The 15,915-nt window shown below is 39.7% G+C and overlaps 1 protein-coding gene across 6 annotated transcripts in view; it reads left to right on the forward strand.

The window, feature by feature from the left end:
- ANKIB1 (ankyrin repeat and IBR domain containing 1) overlaps positions 1-4,106 on the forward strand; it is a 167,452-nt gene extending 163,346 nt beyond the window's left edge. For 5 of the 6 annotated variants that reach the window (XM_003921199.4, XM_010345286.3, XM_074379413.1 and 2 more), the window contains 2 exons: positions 74-210; positions 560-4,106. In XM_003921199.4, coding sequence (XP_003921248.1) covers positions 74-210; positions 560-1,297 — 875 coding nt within the window. In that variant the 3' untranslated portion in view covers positions 1,298-4,106. The remainder of the gene's footprint in view (positions 1-73; positions 211-559) is intronic. The other variant, XM_010345292.3, reaches the window with a different exon arrangement.
- Positions 4,107-15,915: the final 11,809 nt, after the last annotated feature.

Consider the following 15,915-nt stretch of genomic DNA (forward strand, 5'->3'; position numbering starts at 1 on the left):
CCAGGTGTATGAAAAAAATAATTAAGTCTTACTTGTCACTAAATTGTCTTTGGTACCAATTGCTTTGAAACAGATATTCCAGAAGGCGGCAGCAGCAGCCGCAGACCTGGCACATCCGTGGTAAGTTCTACATCTATGAGTGTACTGCACAGCTCTTCCCTGCGTGACTACACCCCTGCCAGTCGCTCTGAAAACCAGGACTCTCTTCAGGTAGCCTTTCTGAGCAGCCTTATTGCCTATGCTTTTGCTCTTTCACTGTTGAGTGTGGTTTCCTGTTTTTATTTTCATTGCTTTCCTGTTTCTTCCTTCCATTCTAAAATCTTTGTTCTAAAGATGTGCTGCAGGAAAAGATTTTACCATATTTTAGATTTATTTTAAGGTAGGGTTTTTTCCTTTTGCATTGGCACAGAGAAAATTATAAGATTTTAGTAGATAAAATAATTATTCTGTATAAATAGAATTAATAATCTGTTGGTAAAGGAAGAATGGTAAACCTGATTGGTTAAATCAGTTTTTCTTTAGTCAAATTTTAAAGTGGTTTTGCTTTCTGTTGCTTCAGGCTCTGAGTTCCTTGGATGAAGATGATCCCAATATACTTCTTGCAATACAGTTATCACTGCAGGAGTCTGGACTGGCCATTGATGAAGAAACTGGAGACTTCCTCAGTAATGAAGCATCCTTAGGTGCAATAGGCACTTCTTTACCTTCCAGGCTGGACTCTGTCCCCAGAAATACGGATAGCCCTCGGGCTGCATTGAGCAGCTCTGAGCTTTTGGAACTTGGAGACAGCCTTATGAGACTAGGAGCAGAGAGTGACCCATTTTCAACTGACACCCTCAGTTCACACCCTCTCAGTGAGGCAAGAAGTGATTTCTGTCCCTCATCCAGTGACCCTGATTCAGCTGACCAAGACCCTAACATCAATGACAATCTTCTTGGCAACATCATGGCTTGGTTTCATGACATGAACCCTCAGAGTATTGCCCTGATTCCTCCAGCAACTACAGAAATTAATGCAGATTCCCAGCTCCCCTGTATCAAAGATGGATCAGAAGGTGTGAAGGATGTGGAACTGGTGCTGCCAGAAGATTCAGTGTTTGAAGATGCCAGTGTCAGGGAAGGTAGAGGAACCCAGATGGAAGAAAATCGTTTGGAAGAAAATATTCTGACTGAGGAAGCAGCATCTCAAGCTAGTGACAGTGGTAATGAGGCGGCCAACAGAGTAGATGGTTCAGATGTTTCAAGTCAAACACCTCAAACCTCAAGTGACTGGCTTGAACAAGTACATTTAGTGTGAACTGCACACATCTGGGCTCTAAATGAATTACAGATATAGATGGTATGCTACGTGGAGTATGCTTGAAAGAGACTTTGATTCACTTAATTCCAACTCAGTGATAAACCACCAACATTAGGGTTGAATACAAAGGAGTTCCCTTGAATGGTAGCTTCATTTTTTATTTTAACCTTACAGGGAATTTCCTTTGTACTTAATTGAATAGCTTTTCCCCTTTCTGCTGACAAAACGGAGAGCAAGAGAAAGAGAAACAAAAATGAAATAAATAGGTTGTATTCCATATTTTAAGAAAATGCAGTCCTCTATTTAGCCTAGGGTTGACAATACTTAAATTGAACATTTAAACTAAAGGCTTACTCCCTAATCTTTGGGTGGCTTTCCTTTAAAAAACAAAAAAGTTTTCTTCATTCTAGAAATTCATTTTTGATAGATCCGATAACATGTATGTTCTGTCTCTTTGTGCTCTTCTGTAACTTCCTTTCTTCCTTTTTGTCTAAGCAATGTGAATTGAAGTCTCTTTAGTACCACATCTACCACAGTATAATTAGTTTTAATTTTCACATGAAGCAAAGATTTCCTTTCATGTCTATTTACAGTCCAATTGTGCCAAACTCTGACTTGTGTGCTGACTAACAAGGCATTTAGGTGTGCAGTATCCTAGAGTGCTCCAGGGCAGTGTCAGCATTCTTGGGAGTAAAAGGTGCCACTCAGTAACAATGATATTCCAGAATTAAATGGGTTTTTGTTGCCATGGAGACTGCATTTATATAAATGTAGCCTGTAGCTTAAGTTAACTAAACCTAATGCTGCTGTTAAAAAGTTTATTTTAATATTAAAATACAGTTGATTAGCAACAGCGGTGCTGTATTTTAAGAGACACTTTATTGGAAGTGCAATCATAGTTATTTGTTTTCACACTTTTACAGTGCATTCTAATTACTAATGGGTGCAATTACTTTTAATGGTAGGTGTTTTATAATATAGAAAAAAAAGTGGAGTTTTCATGAGTTGTAGTAAATCCCACGATTATTAAGAAATTCAGTAAAACATCCTGCGCAACATGTTACCGTGCCTTTGCCTAACCTAAATGGATAGTTGCCAGTTAAATAAGTGAGTAATTCAAATTTCAATGTCTCTTCTGAAGTAACTATGCTATGAATTGCAAAGACCTCCATAAAACCACCCATGGCCTTGCTTTTACAGTAACAACTAAATGTTCAACCAGTTTGTTTGCCTAACTAGCAAATGCTGACATCTGTTTGTTCTATTGCACAATACTCATTTGCTGTGTGATTACTGTTTAGTGTTGAAAAAAATCAACTTCCTAGTTATCAGTGTCTACTGTGAAGAAAATACTGGTCTTAGTTATAATTAAGATACAATGGTACAGTGTGTAATTAAAACTAGAGTAAACTGTTGGAATGGTTGTTTTACTTACATTTTATCAAAACTAGCGTAACATAAGCAAAATAGGTAAGTGCAACGCTCCGTTTAGTGTTTTGCCAAATTGTTACCAGAAATCTACAGATACCAAAATTTCAGTTCTGAGTTTGTACAGGCAAGTCCTGGGCTGAGTAAAAAGTTATATTAGTATTGTTATCCACAAGTGATGTGATTATGGTTTTTAATTACTTTTTTTCCAAACCCTGCTTTTGAAATATGCTTATACTTAAAAATCATATTGCTAGGATACTATATTATAATATTTAATATTCTCCAGATCCTCTTAGGATAAACTGTGGGAATCCTCCTATGCCAGGCATAACAAAGGTCCACATTAGTTTTTATTTCTCCAGTGATCAGAAACATTGATATAAATACCTATTAAAGTTAGTGGGGGGAAATATTAACTTTATCTACAGTGTATTACTGTATATTAAACTGAAATAGTCCATTAAAGGATTTTTTATGAATTTATTTTGGATTAAAAATATCAACACCAATAAGTTTTTAGACCAAGTTGTAACTTTTCCAATATAGAGTCTTTGCATCACATTGAGGCATCTTGCACAGCTGCAGTTAAGGTGAGAAAGAATGCTCTGTGTGAAGATAGCATACAAAATGGTTCCGGTTTCTTTGCACCTTGTGCAGTATCCTTTATTTCTGTGCTGTTCTCTTCTGAGCATGAAAAATGATAATTATCCAATTTGTATTTCCTTGGTACATATTTTAAAAACAACACAGTCATTGACTTTACAATTCAGTAATGAAGTTTGGCAAAGCCTATTTTGTAAACAAGTTAATTTTATAATGTAAAAAAAAGTTAATCTAACCTTGACTTGTTATTTGCACTTTCATAGTCTATACTTGATACATTCCCACTTTATATACGGTAGGATTCTACAAACGTGTAGATGTTTGGCCAAATGAATGCTGTTAATAATATGTAAAATTCTTTGATTAAACATTTATTACTTAAACTACTTCCATTTTGTCTCATTACATTGTAGACTTTGTTTTAACCAAGTCAGAAAGCTGATTTTCCTCAAATTTAAATCCCTCCAATGTGATGGGATCAATTTGGTTCTTACGTGTAATTGATTAGTGCCTAATATTTTTACACTAGCCACTTACTGAGCATTTTATATCCCAGTGATAAATACAAAAACACTGCATGACAATGTGTTAAAACATTATGACTTCAGTGCTCATTTTATTGATGTCACTGTAGCTTTCAGAAGAAAAATGTTATTACTTTTTTTTGAAATCTAATAGAAATACAAGAAAAATAAGATATGTTTTGTGAAATTGCTTAGGAAAGAAAAAATTATGCCATTTGAATAAAAATGCCTGCTTCTCTGTCACTTTATTATTGTGTCCCTTATGAGTTACCAAAATAACCCATGACATCTGACCTTGCGGGTGCTTCATGGGGTCTGCCGGTGATAACCATTTAAAGCAGTGTCATTTTATTTATGCCTTTCATTGTGTGGATCTGAAGTTAACTACCAATATTCATATGCTGAATTATTCCTTAAATGTTCATTACAGCCACTGATCTCACTTTTTATCTCCTTTGAGTCCTCAAATATTTATCATTTATGTGTTACGAATTAAAATCTGGAATTTATTGTTTAGTCATAATTTTATTTTATTTTTTATTTTATTTTTTTGAGACGGAGTTTCGCGCTTGTTACCCAGGCTGGAGTGCAATGGCACGATCTCGGCTCACCGCAACCTCCGCCTCCTAGTCTCAGGCAATTCTCCTGCCTCAGCCTCCTAAGTAGCTGGGATTACAGGCATGCGCCACCACGCCCAGCTAGTTTTATTGTATTTTTAGTAGAGACGGGGTTTCACCATGTTGACCAGGATGGTCTCGATCTTTCAACCTCGTGATCCACCCGCCTCGGCCTCCCAAAGTGCTGGGATTACAGGCTTGAGCCACCGCGCCCGGCCATTTGTTTAGTCATAATTTTAAAGCAGTAATAGTGTATCTCTGAAGAGTAAAACCTTGGAATATAAATATTAAGTGATAATACAAACTTTGGTGGTATTTTAAGGCTGAAATAACTCCAAAGGAAAAAATTGTTCATGCAGTCAGCTCTTGGACTGAGTAGTCGTTTTTTGGGGTTTTTTTCTTTTTCCTTTTTTCTTCCTCTGAGACAGGATCTCACTCTGGTGCCCAGGCTGGAGTACAGTGGTGTGGTCATAGCTCACTGCAGCCTCAACCTTCCAGGCTCAGGCGATTTCCCTACCTCAGCCTCCCAAGTAGCTGGGACTGCAGACACATGCCACCACGCCTGGCTAATTTTTGTATTTTTTGTAAAGACAGGGTTTTGCCATGTTGCCCAGGCTAGTCTTGAACTCCTGGACTCAAGAAATCTGCCCGCCTGGGCCTCCCAAAATGCTGGGATTACAAGTGAGAGCCACTGCGCCTGGCCCAGAAGTTTAATCTCAGCATTGTGTTACAGTCATAATTACTGGGTCTTCTCCTTGGCAACAGCATATTGTCTTGTCAGTTGTTAAAACCTTCTCACCAGAATGAAAGATTTCTTTCTAGAAAGATAGAAGTGTCTCTTTCTAGACTGTATTATGTGACAGTCCTCTAGGTACTAGCTGTAGACTTAGTTCTTAAAGATGTATTAGAAAAGTTTCCTTTAGCTCTCAGTTCCACCTAGGACTCACAGGTAGCTGACAGACTGAATGGTGGCCAAACTTTTGAAGGAATTATTCTTCCGTCTTTGAAACTGCAATTTGACAATATTCTTGATCTAGCTATCTTCATCTCTTAGCCAACTGTCTCATCAAGTATTTATTGTATAAGTGCATAGCCTGTGTGAGGCATCAGTATACAACAGATTGAGAGAGAAATACATGAGAGTCAACAAAGCCAAAGCACAAAACGGGTAATTGTTGGAGGATACAGTCAGGCCTCTTATCTTACTAGGTATGCCAAGACTGCAAGGCCCTGTTGACAATTTTGCCTGAGCCATCTCTCAGGATTTATGTAACTAGTAACGAGGTCAAGGAGCAGGCTTAACTGCTTACTATAGAAGTAGTGGATTCCTCACACTTAGTGTTCAGCCTAACTCCAATGTGAACACCACAGTGTGCTTGCTATCCATCCAGGCCCATTGCATTGCCCCTGTGAAACCGGAGACAAGGGGAACTGATGCGAATATGCTGAGGTTCATTCTGAGTGCTGGGCCAAGTGTGATAAACTCCTTTTCCTCTGACCCAAGAGTCTCTTGTCTTCTGTCAGCATTCTTGAGATTGTAACAGGCTAACTTACTGGTTTGTCAGTAAGGTAAAGTGAAATCCTGGAACTGAAGAGTTTTGGCAACAAGGATGGGATGCTGACAAAGATAATGATATTCTGAAAAAAGAACCATGGGCCAGGTTCTGGAATGTAAGACTCCCTGGGATCTGGTAGTGAATCCTCTCACCCTAATGAGGGATATAGGGAGAGGGTTGGTGGACACTAAGGTTTTCCATGGTCCTACCTATTCACAAACAGGAGGCAATGTTTAGAGGCTTAGCAACGAGGTAGGATTGAAACAGTGCAAATGGTGCTTTGTTACTCCTGCAGGCAGGCAGAGGAAAGGATGTTTTCGTGACAACTGTGGCTGAGTCAAGTCCCAAAATGTAAAATAAATGGTGTTATCAAGAAGAACCTTGCTCTTCGATTAAGAGCCTTGGGTAGACTGAAAACAGGAGGTTATTTGATTGAGCTGCAAGCAATTGCAGCACTGTTCAGATGCCAAAGTGAATGCAAAGCCATGCCTAAAAGTGCAGAGCAGGCCACAGCAGGTTCAGCCAGTAATGAGGACAAGGTGCTGGGTGCAGGGTGACAGAAGTGCCGAAGGCTTCGTAGTAAAATGTGGCATTGCGTATGGGGGAAAAAAGCCTGGAGCCCGAGTTCTTTCTGAATGCTGTAGGGGCTCACCACTGCCTCAGGAGAGGTAGTTGTCAGTGTTCCGGCACTGATCCTGCAGCAAAAGGCTTAAAGGAGAAAAAAGGCTGAAAATTTTCTTCCCCACAGACAGCCTCTTCTGCAACCCTCCTGGTTGGGGGATAATGTGATCCAGCACTTACTTGCCACTTGTAGCCCCTGACTTGCACACATTCTCGTCGGTCTGTGGTGTTCCCGTGGTGGAAAAGGCTTTTTAACATGTTCCATGGTGAGGAAGGGAAGCTAATAGTATCTTGCAGGCGGGGCCTTTTGGGTGACTCAATGTAATGTGGCTTCTAATTCTGAATGTACAATGGAATTGATGTGTTGTATTCCCACACTTACCTGTCTTATAATTGTCAGTAGGATTCTCCCTTTCAAGGGCTGCCGCATGTACAGAGGTAATAATGGGCTGTGTAAATTATGTGTCTGTGACCCCTCCTAGGTGGTCCTCCAGACAATACAGAATCTCAGGAGGGGAAAGGGGAATTGCTCACTCTTAATGGCAGTCAGAGCATTCAGGCCTTTTCCCAATCCAGTGTGGCCACCTACCTGACCCAGCCACCAAACAATATCCACTTTGAAAAACAGGGAACTTTTTTTTTTAAATACATAATTTTATTGTGTTTTAGGTTTGGGGGTACATGTGAAGAACAGGCAAGATTGTTGCATAGGTACACACATGGCAATGTGGTTTCTCCCCATCACCTATATCTGGCATTTCTCCCCATGTTATCCCTCCCCAACTCCCCACCCTCCATTATCCCTCCCCTAGTGCCTCCCTACAGTCCCCTCCCAAAACAGGGAACTTTAAATGTGCAGCTCTCGAAACCGAATACCTGACCGATAGAAACTTTGGGACTTGCTGATCTGACATCTCGACTTTAGGGTAGGTCAATTCTAATTGGAGAATTAACAAGATGGAAAGGCTCCAACAGGCCTTGCTAGTCACATTGAAATGATATATTTGAGAGGGCAGCTAGCCTGGCCCTAGCATATCTCAATTTTACTTGAAAAATTATAGCTGTGCCTTGGGGGGAAATTTTGTGCCCAACCTCACTGCCTGTAGCATGGCCACTAGCTGATGCTAGAATGGCTGGACTTAGTTCAGTTGCTGGGCAGCAATTTGTGCCAAATCCCAGTGATTTTTTTTTTTTGTAGCTATAGATAATTCTAAAATGTATATGGAAAGGCAAAAGAACTAGAATAGCTAAAACAATTTTGAAAAAGAAAAATAAAATGAGAGGAAGTATGCTACCCTCTTTCAAGACAGTGTGATACTGGTGAATGGATAAACATATAGATCAATAGAATAGAACATAGAACCAGAAATAGCCTCACACTAATATTGTCAACTGGTTTTAACAAAGGCACAAAAGGAGAAAGGATAGTATTTTCAAAAAATGATGCCTTATACTCTGTATAAAGTATAAAGCAGGCAAAACTTAGGAACCTCTACTTAAAACTCACACTTTATATATAAAACTTAAAATTGATCATAGATTTCAATGTAAAATATGCAACTTTTAGAAAAGAACAGAGAGTTCAAGATGTCAGGTAAGCAAAGAATTTTTAGACTTGATACCAAAAGCATAATTCATAAAAGAAAAAATCTGATAAACTGGACTTCATCAAAATGTAAAATGTTTGCTCTACAAAAGATCTGATAAAGAAGATGAAAAGACAAGCCTGGGAGGAAATATTTGCAAACCACGTATCTGACAACTCATAGAATGTATAAAGAAGTCTCAAAACTAAACAATAACAAGACACTCCAATATAAAATGGACAAAAGAAATGAAGAAAAATTTCACCAAATAAGAAAAATGACAAACACATGGAAATTGTTCAACATCACTATCCATCTGGGAAATGCAAATTAAGATCACAGTAAGACACCACACCTATCAGAATGGCTAAAATAAATAGTGTCAACACCAAATGCTGGTAAGGATGTGGATAAACGAATACTCATACATTGCTGATGGGAATATACAATGGTACAACCATCCTGGAAAATAATTTGGTAGTTTCTTTAGAAACTTAAGCATATACTTACCATATGACCCAACATTTGCACCTGTGGGCATTTATCACAGAGAAATGAAAACTTAAGTCCACACAAAAAGCTGTACACATTTGTTCACAGCAACTGTTTGTAATAGCCAAACCTGAAATCCACCAAAATGTCCTACCATAGATGGCTAACAATGGTACATCCATGCAGTGGAATACTACTGAGCAATAAAAGGAACAAACTACTGATTCAATCGCTTGGATGGATCTCAAGGGTCTTATGCTGAAAATGAAGAAAGGCAGCCTGAAAAATATCACATGCTATATTATTCCACTTATATAACATTATTGAAATGACAATGAGTTGGAAGCAATTTAGTGTTGGCCAGGGGTTAGGCATGGTGCAGGGCAGGGAGGTATGTGTGTGTGACTATGAAGGAGTAACACAAGGGACATCTTTGTGATGATGGCATCGTCTGTATCAGTGGTGGCTACATGAATCTACATGTGACAAAATCACATGTAGATATGTTTATAGAAATAAACGTATTTACCAAATCCTGGTTTTGATACTGCACATTATGTGAAAGGTACTCGTTGGAGGAAACTGGGTAAAGCATACACGGGACTTCTCTATACTATCTTAGCAACTTCCTATGAATCCGTTTGAATTATTGAATCATTTTTTATTCAATTACTGAATTATTTTTAAATTTAAATTAAAAGAAAAAACAGATGGCAGGCCAAAGTTGGCAAATAGGATATGGTTTGCTGATGCCTCCTTTAGAGCAACAATTCAATAAATCAAATGTTATCTTAGTGCATTATGAGCAGTCAATATTGCTACAACTTGGAAGCCATTGAAGATATCTTTAACAGCTAATTCATTTGTTTCAGAAACTTGGATTAAGCAAAGATACTTAATCCAAGTATCTTTGGATTAAGATACTACCAATGTTGATAAGAAACTACCAACATTCATTTTTGATGGTAATGTCAAATATATTCCACAACATTTTAGCCATTGACTTTATTTGAGCCTATGAGTGTCAAGTGGCACACTGATTGTTTTTTTGGGGGGGGCTCATTTATTTTTTATTATACTTTAAATTCTTGGGTACATGTGCAGAACGTGCAGGTTTGTTACATAGGTATACATATGCCATGGTGGTTTGCTGCATCCATCACCCTGTCATCTACATTAGGTATTTATCCTAATGCTATCCCTCCCCAATCCCCCCACCCCCTGCTATCCCACCCCTAGCCCCCAACCCCCGACAGGCCACGATGTGTGATGTTCCCCTCCCTGTGTCCATGTGTTCTCATTGCTCAACACCCACCTATGAGTGAGAACATGCAGTGTTTGTTTTTTGTTCTTGTGTCAGTTCACTGAGAATGATGGTTTCCAGCTTCATCTATGTCCCTGCAAAGGACATGAACCCATCCTTTTTATGGATGTATAGTATTCCATGGTGTATGCGTGCCACATTTTCTTTATGCAATCTATCACTGATGGGCATTTGGGTTGGTTCCAAGTCTTTGCTATTGTGAACAGTGCCGCAATAAACATACCTGTGCATGTGTCCTTATAATAGAATGATTTATAATCCTTTGGGTGTATACCCAGTAATGGGATTGCTGGGTCAAATGTTATTTCTATTTCTAGATCCTTGAGAAATCGCCACACTGTCTTCCATGATGGTTGAACTAATTTACACTCCCACCAACAGTGTAAAAGTGCTCCTATTTCTTCACATCCTCTGCAGCATCTGTTGTCTCCTGATTTTTTAATGATGCCATTTTAACTGGTGTGAGACGGTATCTCAGTGTGCTTTTGATTTGCATTTCTCTAATGACCAGTGATGATGAGCTTTTTTTCATATGTTTGTTGGCTGCATAAATGTCTTCTTTTGAAAAGTGTCTGTTCATATCCTTTGCCCACTTTTTGATGGGGTTGTTTATTTTTTTCTTGTAAATTTGTTTTAGTTCTTTGTAGATTCTGGATATTAGCCCTTTGTCGGTGGGTAGATTGCAAAATTTTTTCCCATTCTGTTAATTGCCAGTTCACTCTAATGATAAGTTTCTTTTGCTATACAGAAGCTCTTAAGTTTAATTAGATAGCATTTGTCTATTTTGGCTTTGTTGCCATTGCTTTCGGTGTTTTAGTCATGAAGCTCTTGCCCATGACTATGTCCTGAATAGTATTGCCTGTGTTTTCTTATGGGGTTTGTATGGTGTTGGGTCTTATGTTTAAATCTTTAATCCATCTGGAGTTAACTTTTGTATAAGGTGTAAGGAAGGGATCCAGTTTCAGCTTTCTGCATATGGCTAGCCAGTTTTTCCAACACCATTTCTTAAATAGGGGATCCTTTCTCCATTGCTTGTTTTTGTTAGGTTTGTATAAGATCAGATGTGTGGCATTATCTCTGAGGCCTCTGTTCTGTTGCATTGGTCTATATCTCTGTTTTGGTACCAGTACCATGCTGTTTTGATTACTGTAGCCTTGTAGTATAGTTTGAAGTCAGGTTGCATGATACCTCCAGCTTTTTTTTGGTTTTGTTTTGCTTTTTTTGTTTTTTGCTTAGGATTGTCTTGGCTATGCAGGCTCTTTTTTGGTTCCATATGAAGTTTGGCATGCTGATTTTTAAAAGAACATGGCTAACTATGCACTAGCCTTTAACACCAAGGTCCATTTGTGTATACATAGATATGTTCATCCAACTATGCCTAGAGCTAGATAAGGAAATATTGACTTGGAAAATATAAAGACTAACAATTAAAAGTAAATGTTAGATAGTTCCTACATTTGTGGGCATTATAGAAAGTGTTGCCAGAAGCCAGAAGAGTGGATTCTCCTCTCTCTTTTCCTGGTCAATAATCTTTCATTTTATGTTCATCTTGATTTGACTTATAAATGTGCTACACATTGTTGGATTTTTGACCACTCTTGAAAGATTTTCAAATTAGTGACTCTCTTTTCAAACAAAACTTCTAATATTGAGAACAAATCAATCTACTCATTGGATAGACTGACCCTAAGTGGTGTGTTTTGCTCAGAGTCCTTACTAAATGCAGAAGTCAAAAGATTGTCATAGAAGTATAAGGACTTTTAATCAAGTCACCGCCGCTATGTAATGGCATGTACAATAAGCTCATACAATAGGCTGCATGTGGTTGGGAACATTGCTGAGACGACAGAAATCCCTAATGCCATACTGGGAAAGGGAGAACTTCAGAAAGCAATGGGTCTGTCACATGCCACTATTACTGTATGTGCATGAAGGTTGATACCAAGGAGAATATGCAAACCCTTAAGTAATTCCCAGCCGAATTTACTTTTTTGTATGGAATTAATTCACTGTGTCTTCACTTTGGCAGGTGTATACACAGTAATATTTGTTAAAATATCCAGACCCAGGAGCTTTAAGGGGTCCTCCTAGAGTTTTTGCTGAGTGACTTTAAAGACCCTTTTTCTTCTAGGTGCTCATATTACCGAGGTTAAGCCCATCTTCTAGGACTTTGCTAGTAAGAGACTATTAACACAGTATGAAACTCTGCTGAAATAAAGTCCCCTTCTGAGAGATACCATAACCAGAAAGTAATGGATATAGGACAATTTGTAACAACGGGTAATCAAAAAGTCAGATGTCTGGGACTGCGTATAGTGTCTGTACTTACATTCAAATGGCTTCTTCGAGATCTGTAAATTCCGCTAAATTGCCATGTCCAATACTTTTGATAATGGAGGAAGGAGTTGTCACAGTCTTCTCTGGCTCACTCTCTCATGCACAGCTGGGGGCAGCTGAATTAAACCTCCTCCAGTGTTCTCTAAGCCCTAATCCCCCAAGCACAGGCTCTGCAGAACCAACTTCCCCCTGTTATACAGATCCATCCAATTACATCTCAACTCCCACTAACCCCTTTGTACATTATCTTGATCATATATGATTGGTTTATTCCACCCTATTTATCACCCATGTTCTGTCCTTTAGTGCCTTAAGCCTAGATTATTGCATGGGCCCTTTCTCTCTCCAGTATCTCTCGTTTCTACCCTAACCCACCCACCATGACCAGACCAATAACCCTAAAGCAGTGCCTTCATCATGATACTGCAATCAAAACTTTACACCTACAAGATAAAGCCTGAAACCCTGTGCCTGATATTTTAGGTCCTCCATCATCTGGCACAACTATTCCTCTACATAAATCTTTTTCTCTAACTCCCTCCCCAGACTACCTTAAGCATACCAGGAGCACGCTGGCTTAGTGTCTTTGTTCATACCGCAGCCATGACATATTCTTCCTGCTGGGGCAAGCCCCAAAGATTAGCTGGCCTAGGACTTGGAATTAGAAATAAGTGAGGCAGGAATGTAGACATAGGTTTCTTTGGATAGATTTAAAAGTGTGAGCTTTTACACATCTGAGTAAAATTTTTTTCTCATGAAACATACCCCCAAGTTATGAGACTCAGGAGGTATATAAAGATCTATTCAGCTTATGACCTTCAGGAATATAATCAGTATTATATAAAATTGAATTCAAAATGTCATGGAACTTTTTGTTATTTGATATAGAGCTTCACTTTTGCAAGATGAAAAAGTTCTGGGCTGGTAGTAGTGGCTTACGCCTGTAATCTCAACACTTTGGGAGGCGAAGGCAGGTGGATCGCTTGAGGGCAGGAGTTTAGGACCAGCCCGGGCAACATGGCTGTTAGTTGGCAGTGGCAAGTATCCAAGCCGCAGGTCTGCAAAGCGTAATACTGGCAGAGCATATCAGTATTCGTTCAGGTCTACAGAAACCTCAATTCTTGCCTCCTCAGAAGGAAGAATTCAACTGAGAAGCATAAGGCAGAAGGAGAGATCAAGGCAAGTTTTAGAGCAGGAGGGAAGGTTTATGATAAAGCTTTAGAGCAATAAGGAAAGAAAGTATACTTGGAAGAGGGCCAAGCAGGTGGCTTGAAAGGCAAGTGCACAGTTTGACCTTTTGACTTGGGCTTTTATGCATTGGCATACTTACAGGCTCTTCCATCCCTTCTCCCAAACACCTGATCACCAGTTTCAGGTGTTTTCTGTCTGTTAGAAGACGGCCTTTCCCTGGTGCCAGCTGTGACCAAGTATTACTTTAGAGAGACAATTAACTGCCTGCACCTGATGATCACCCAACACTCCTGGTGTGTGTGAGGTGGGGGTCTTCTCCCATCCTGCTCATACCAGACTAGCTACCCACTGTAACGTAGTGGGACCATGTCTCACACACACACACACACACACACACACACGAGCCTGGCATGGTGGTGTGTGCCTGTAATCCCAGCTACTAAGGAAGCTGAGGCAGGAGGATCACTTGAGCCCAGGAGATTGAGGCAGTGAGCTATGATTGTGCCACTGCACTCTGGCCTAGATGACAGAGAGCCTGTCTCAAAAAAAAAAAAAAAAAAAGTTATTGGTTGCACTTAACACTACTTGAACAGTGCACTTCAAAATGGTTAAGATGGACTGGGCATGGTGGCTCACGCCAGTAATCCCAGTACTTTGGGAGGCCAAGGCAGGCAGATTACTTGAGATCAGGAGTTGAGACCAGCCTGGCCAACATGGTGACACCCCGTTTCTACTAAAAATACAAAAATTAGTCAGGTGTGGTAGTGAGCGCCTGTTATCCAAGCTACTCAGGAGGCTGAGACAGGAGAATTGCTTGACCTGGGAAGCAGAGGCCGCAGTGAGCCAAGAACGTGGCACTGCACTCCAGCCTGGGCAACAGAGCAAGACTCCATCTCAAAAAAAAAAAAAAAAAAAAAAAAAAAAAAGCTAAGATGATTGATCCTCTCTATACCCCACCAGATGGATTCTATTATTCTCTCCAGCCTGACTCTGGAATCCAAGGGAAAGGCAGAATTCTTTGGTTTATCTTTTGGTTCATCTTTTTCAAAATATCAGATGCTAGAATATTCCCACAGAATGTCCAAATCAAGAGAAGAGAAAGAAGTAAATGTAGGTTTCTGTAGTCGATTGTATTCACATGGAGATATTTCTTTACAGCTTTAAACAGTGCTCAGAAAACTTCAACAAAGGAATGGGCATCTTACAAGTGTTTGTAAGTATGTAATTATAATACTCATCTTCTGAATCTATTAAAGTTAGACATGTCCCCCTGAAAGTTTTGACACATGACAGTGAACTAAAAATATAACAGCTACAGCTACCATCTACTGAATGCTTGGTTTCATTTAACAAAAAATAAGTATCCTTAATTTTTTTTAAATAAAAGAGCTTCTGAAGTGGTGACTTCTGACTGTCTGAGGCTGGCAGCACTTCACAGCACCCCTCCTTCCTCTTCTCTGCATGAGCCAGCCTTGGCTGTGTGACTACCGTCCCAGTCCAATCAGACGCAGAATAAAAAGGAAAAGGTTGATGATATCCAAGTAGATGTTCAGGACAGCAAAAACATACTCTTCAGGGTCCAGGGAATAACGGTGGTGCCCTCCCAGCATGAGCTGCACATCCATCACCAAGTACTTGAAGAAAAGGAAGAATTAGCTACTTAAATTGTACATTTCTATGAAATAAGTATCCCAAATGATCTGGGGAAAAATACTAGCATCAGGAGAAACGTTGTAGAAAGTCTGTTTTGGGCTGAATATGTTCGTACAGCCTCAATCAGTCACTGGGTCCCCAAGTTTGTACTCTATAAAAGCAGGTGCCTTACCTGAGCTGTGAGTTTCTTCTCCCCCCTTGTCCCTATGTCTATTTCAGAACCTTTGGAAGCAAAGAAAGCTAAAGTGGCCAATTATTCCAGTTTGCCCAAGACTTTTGGATATTCTGGGAAACTCCTCAGTCCCAGACAAACTGGGAAACCGGGATAGTTGGTCACTCTTGTTAAAAAAAAGAAAAATAAAAAGTCCCAATGGCTGAGCATGCAGCTTTGCTCTTAGCCTCCATCTATCACCCTGGAGTCCCAGCTCCTATGGAGAAGTGGTTTTCTTTTCCTTCCCTCCCCAAATCTCTGACTTTAATTTATTGCTTCTTATAAGAGACTCTCAATCATTTGACAGACATGCATGGGATGTAGCTTCTCGGGAGAGGTTATGTGCTTGAGGGTAGACAGGAACATGGGAGAGTAAGAGGACCTTGATCCAGTGGTTCCCCACCCTGTCCAGGAGGAACAGGGCTCAGGATACCACCCAAGTCACAACCAACCCACAGGGAAGCCCCAG

The sequence above is a fragment of the Saimiri boliviensis genome, chromosome 10 (assembly GCF_048565385.1).
Source record: "Saimiri boliviensis isolate mSaiBol1 chromosome 10, mSaiBol1.pri, whole genome shotgun sequence".
NCBI classification, from domain to species: Eukaryota; Metazoa; Chordata; class Mammalia; order Primates; family Cebidae; genus Saimiri; species Saimiri boliviensis.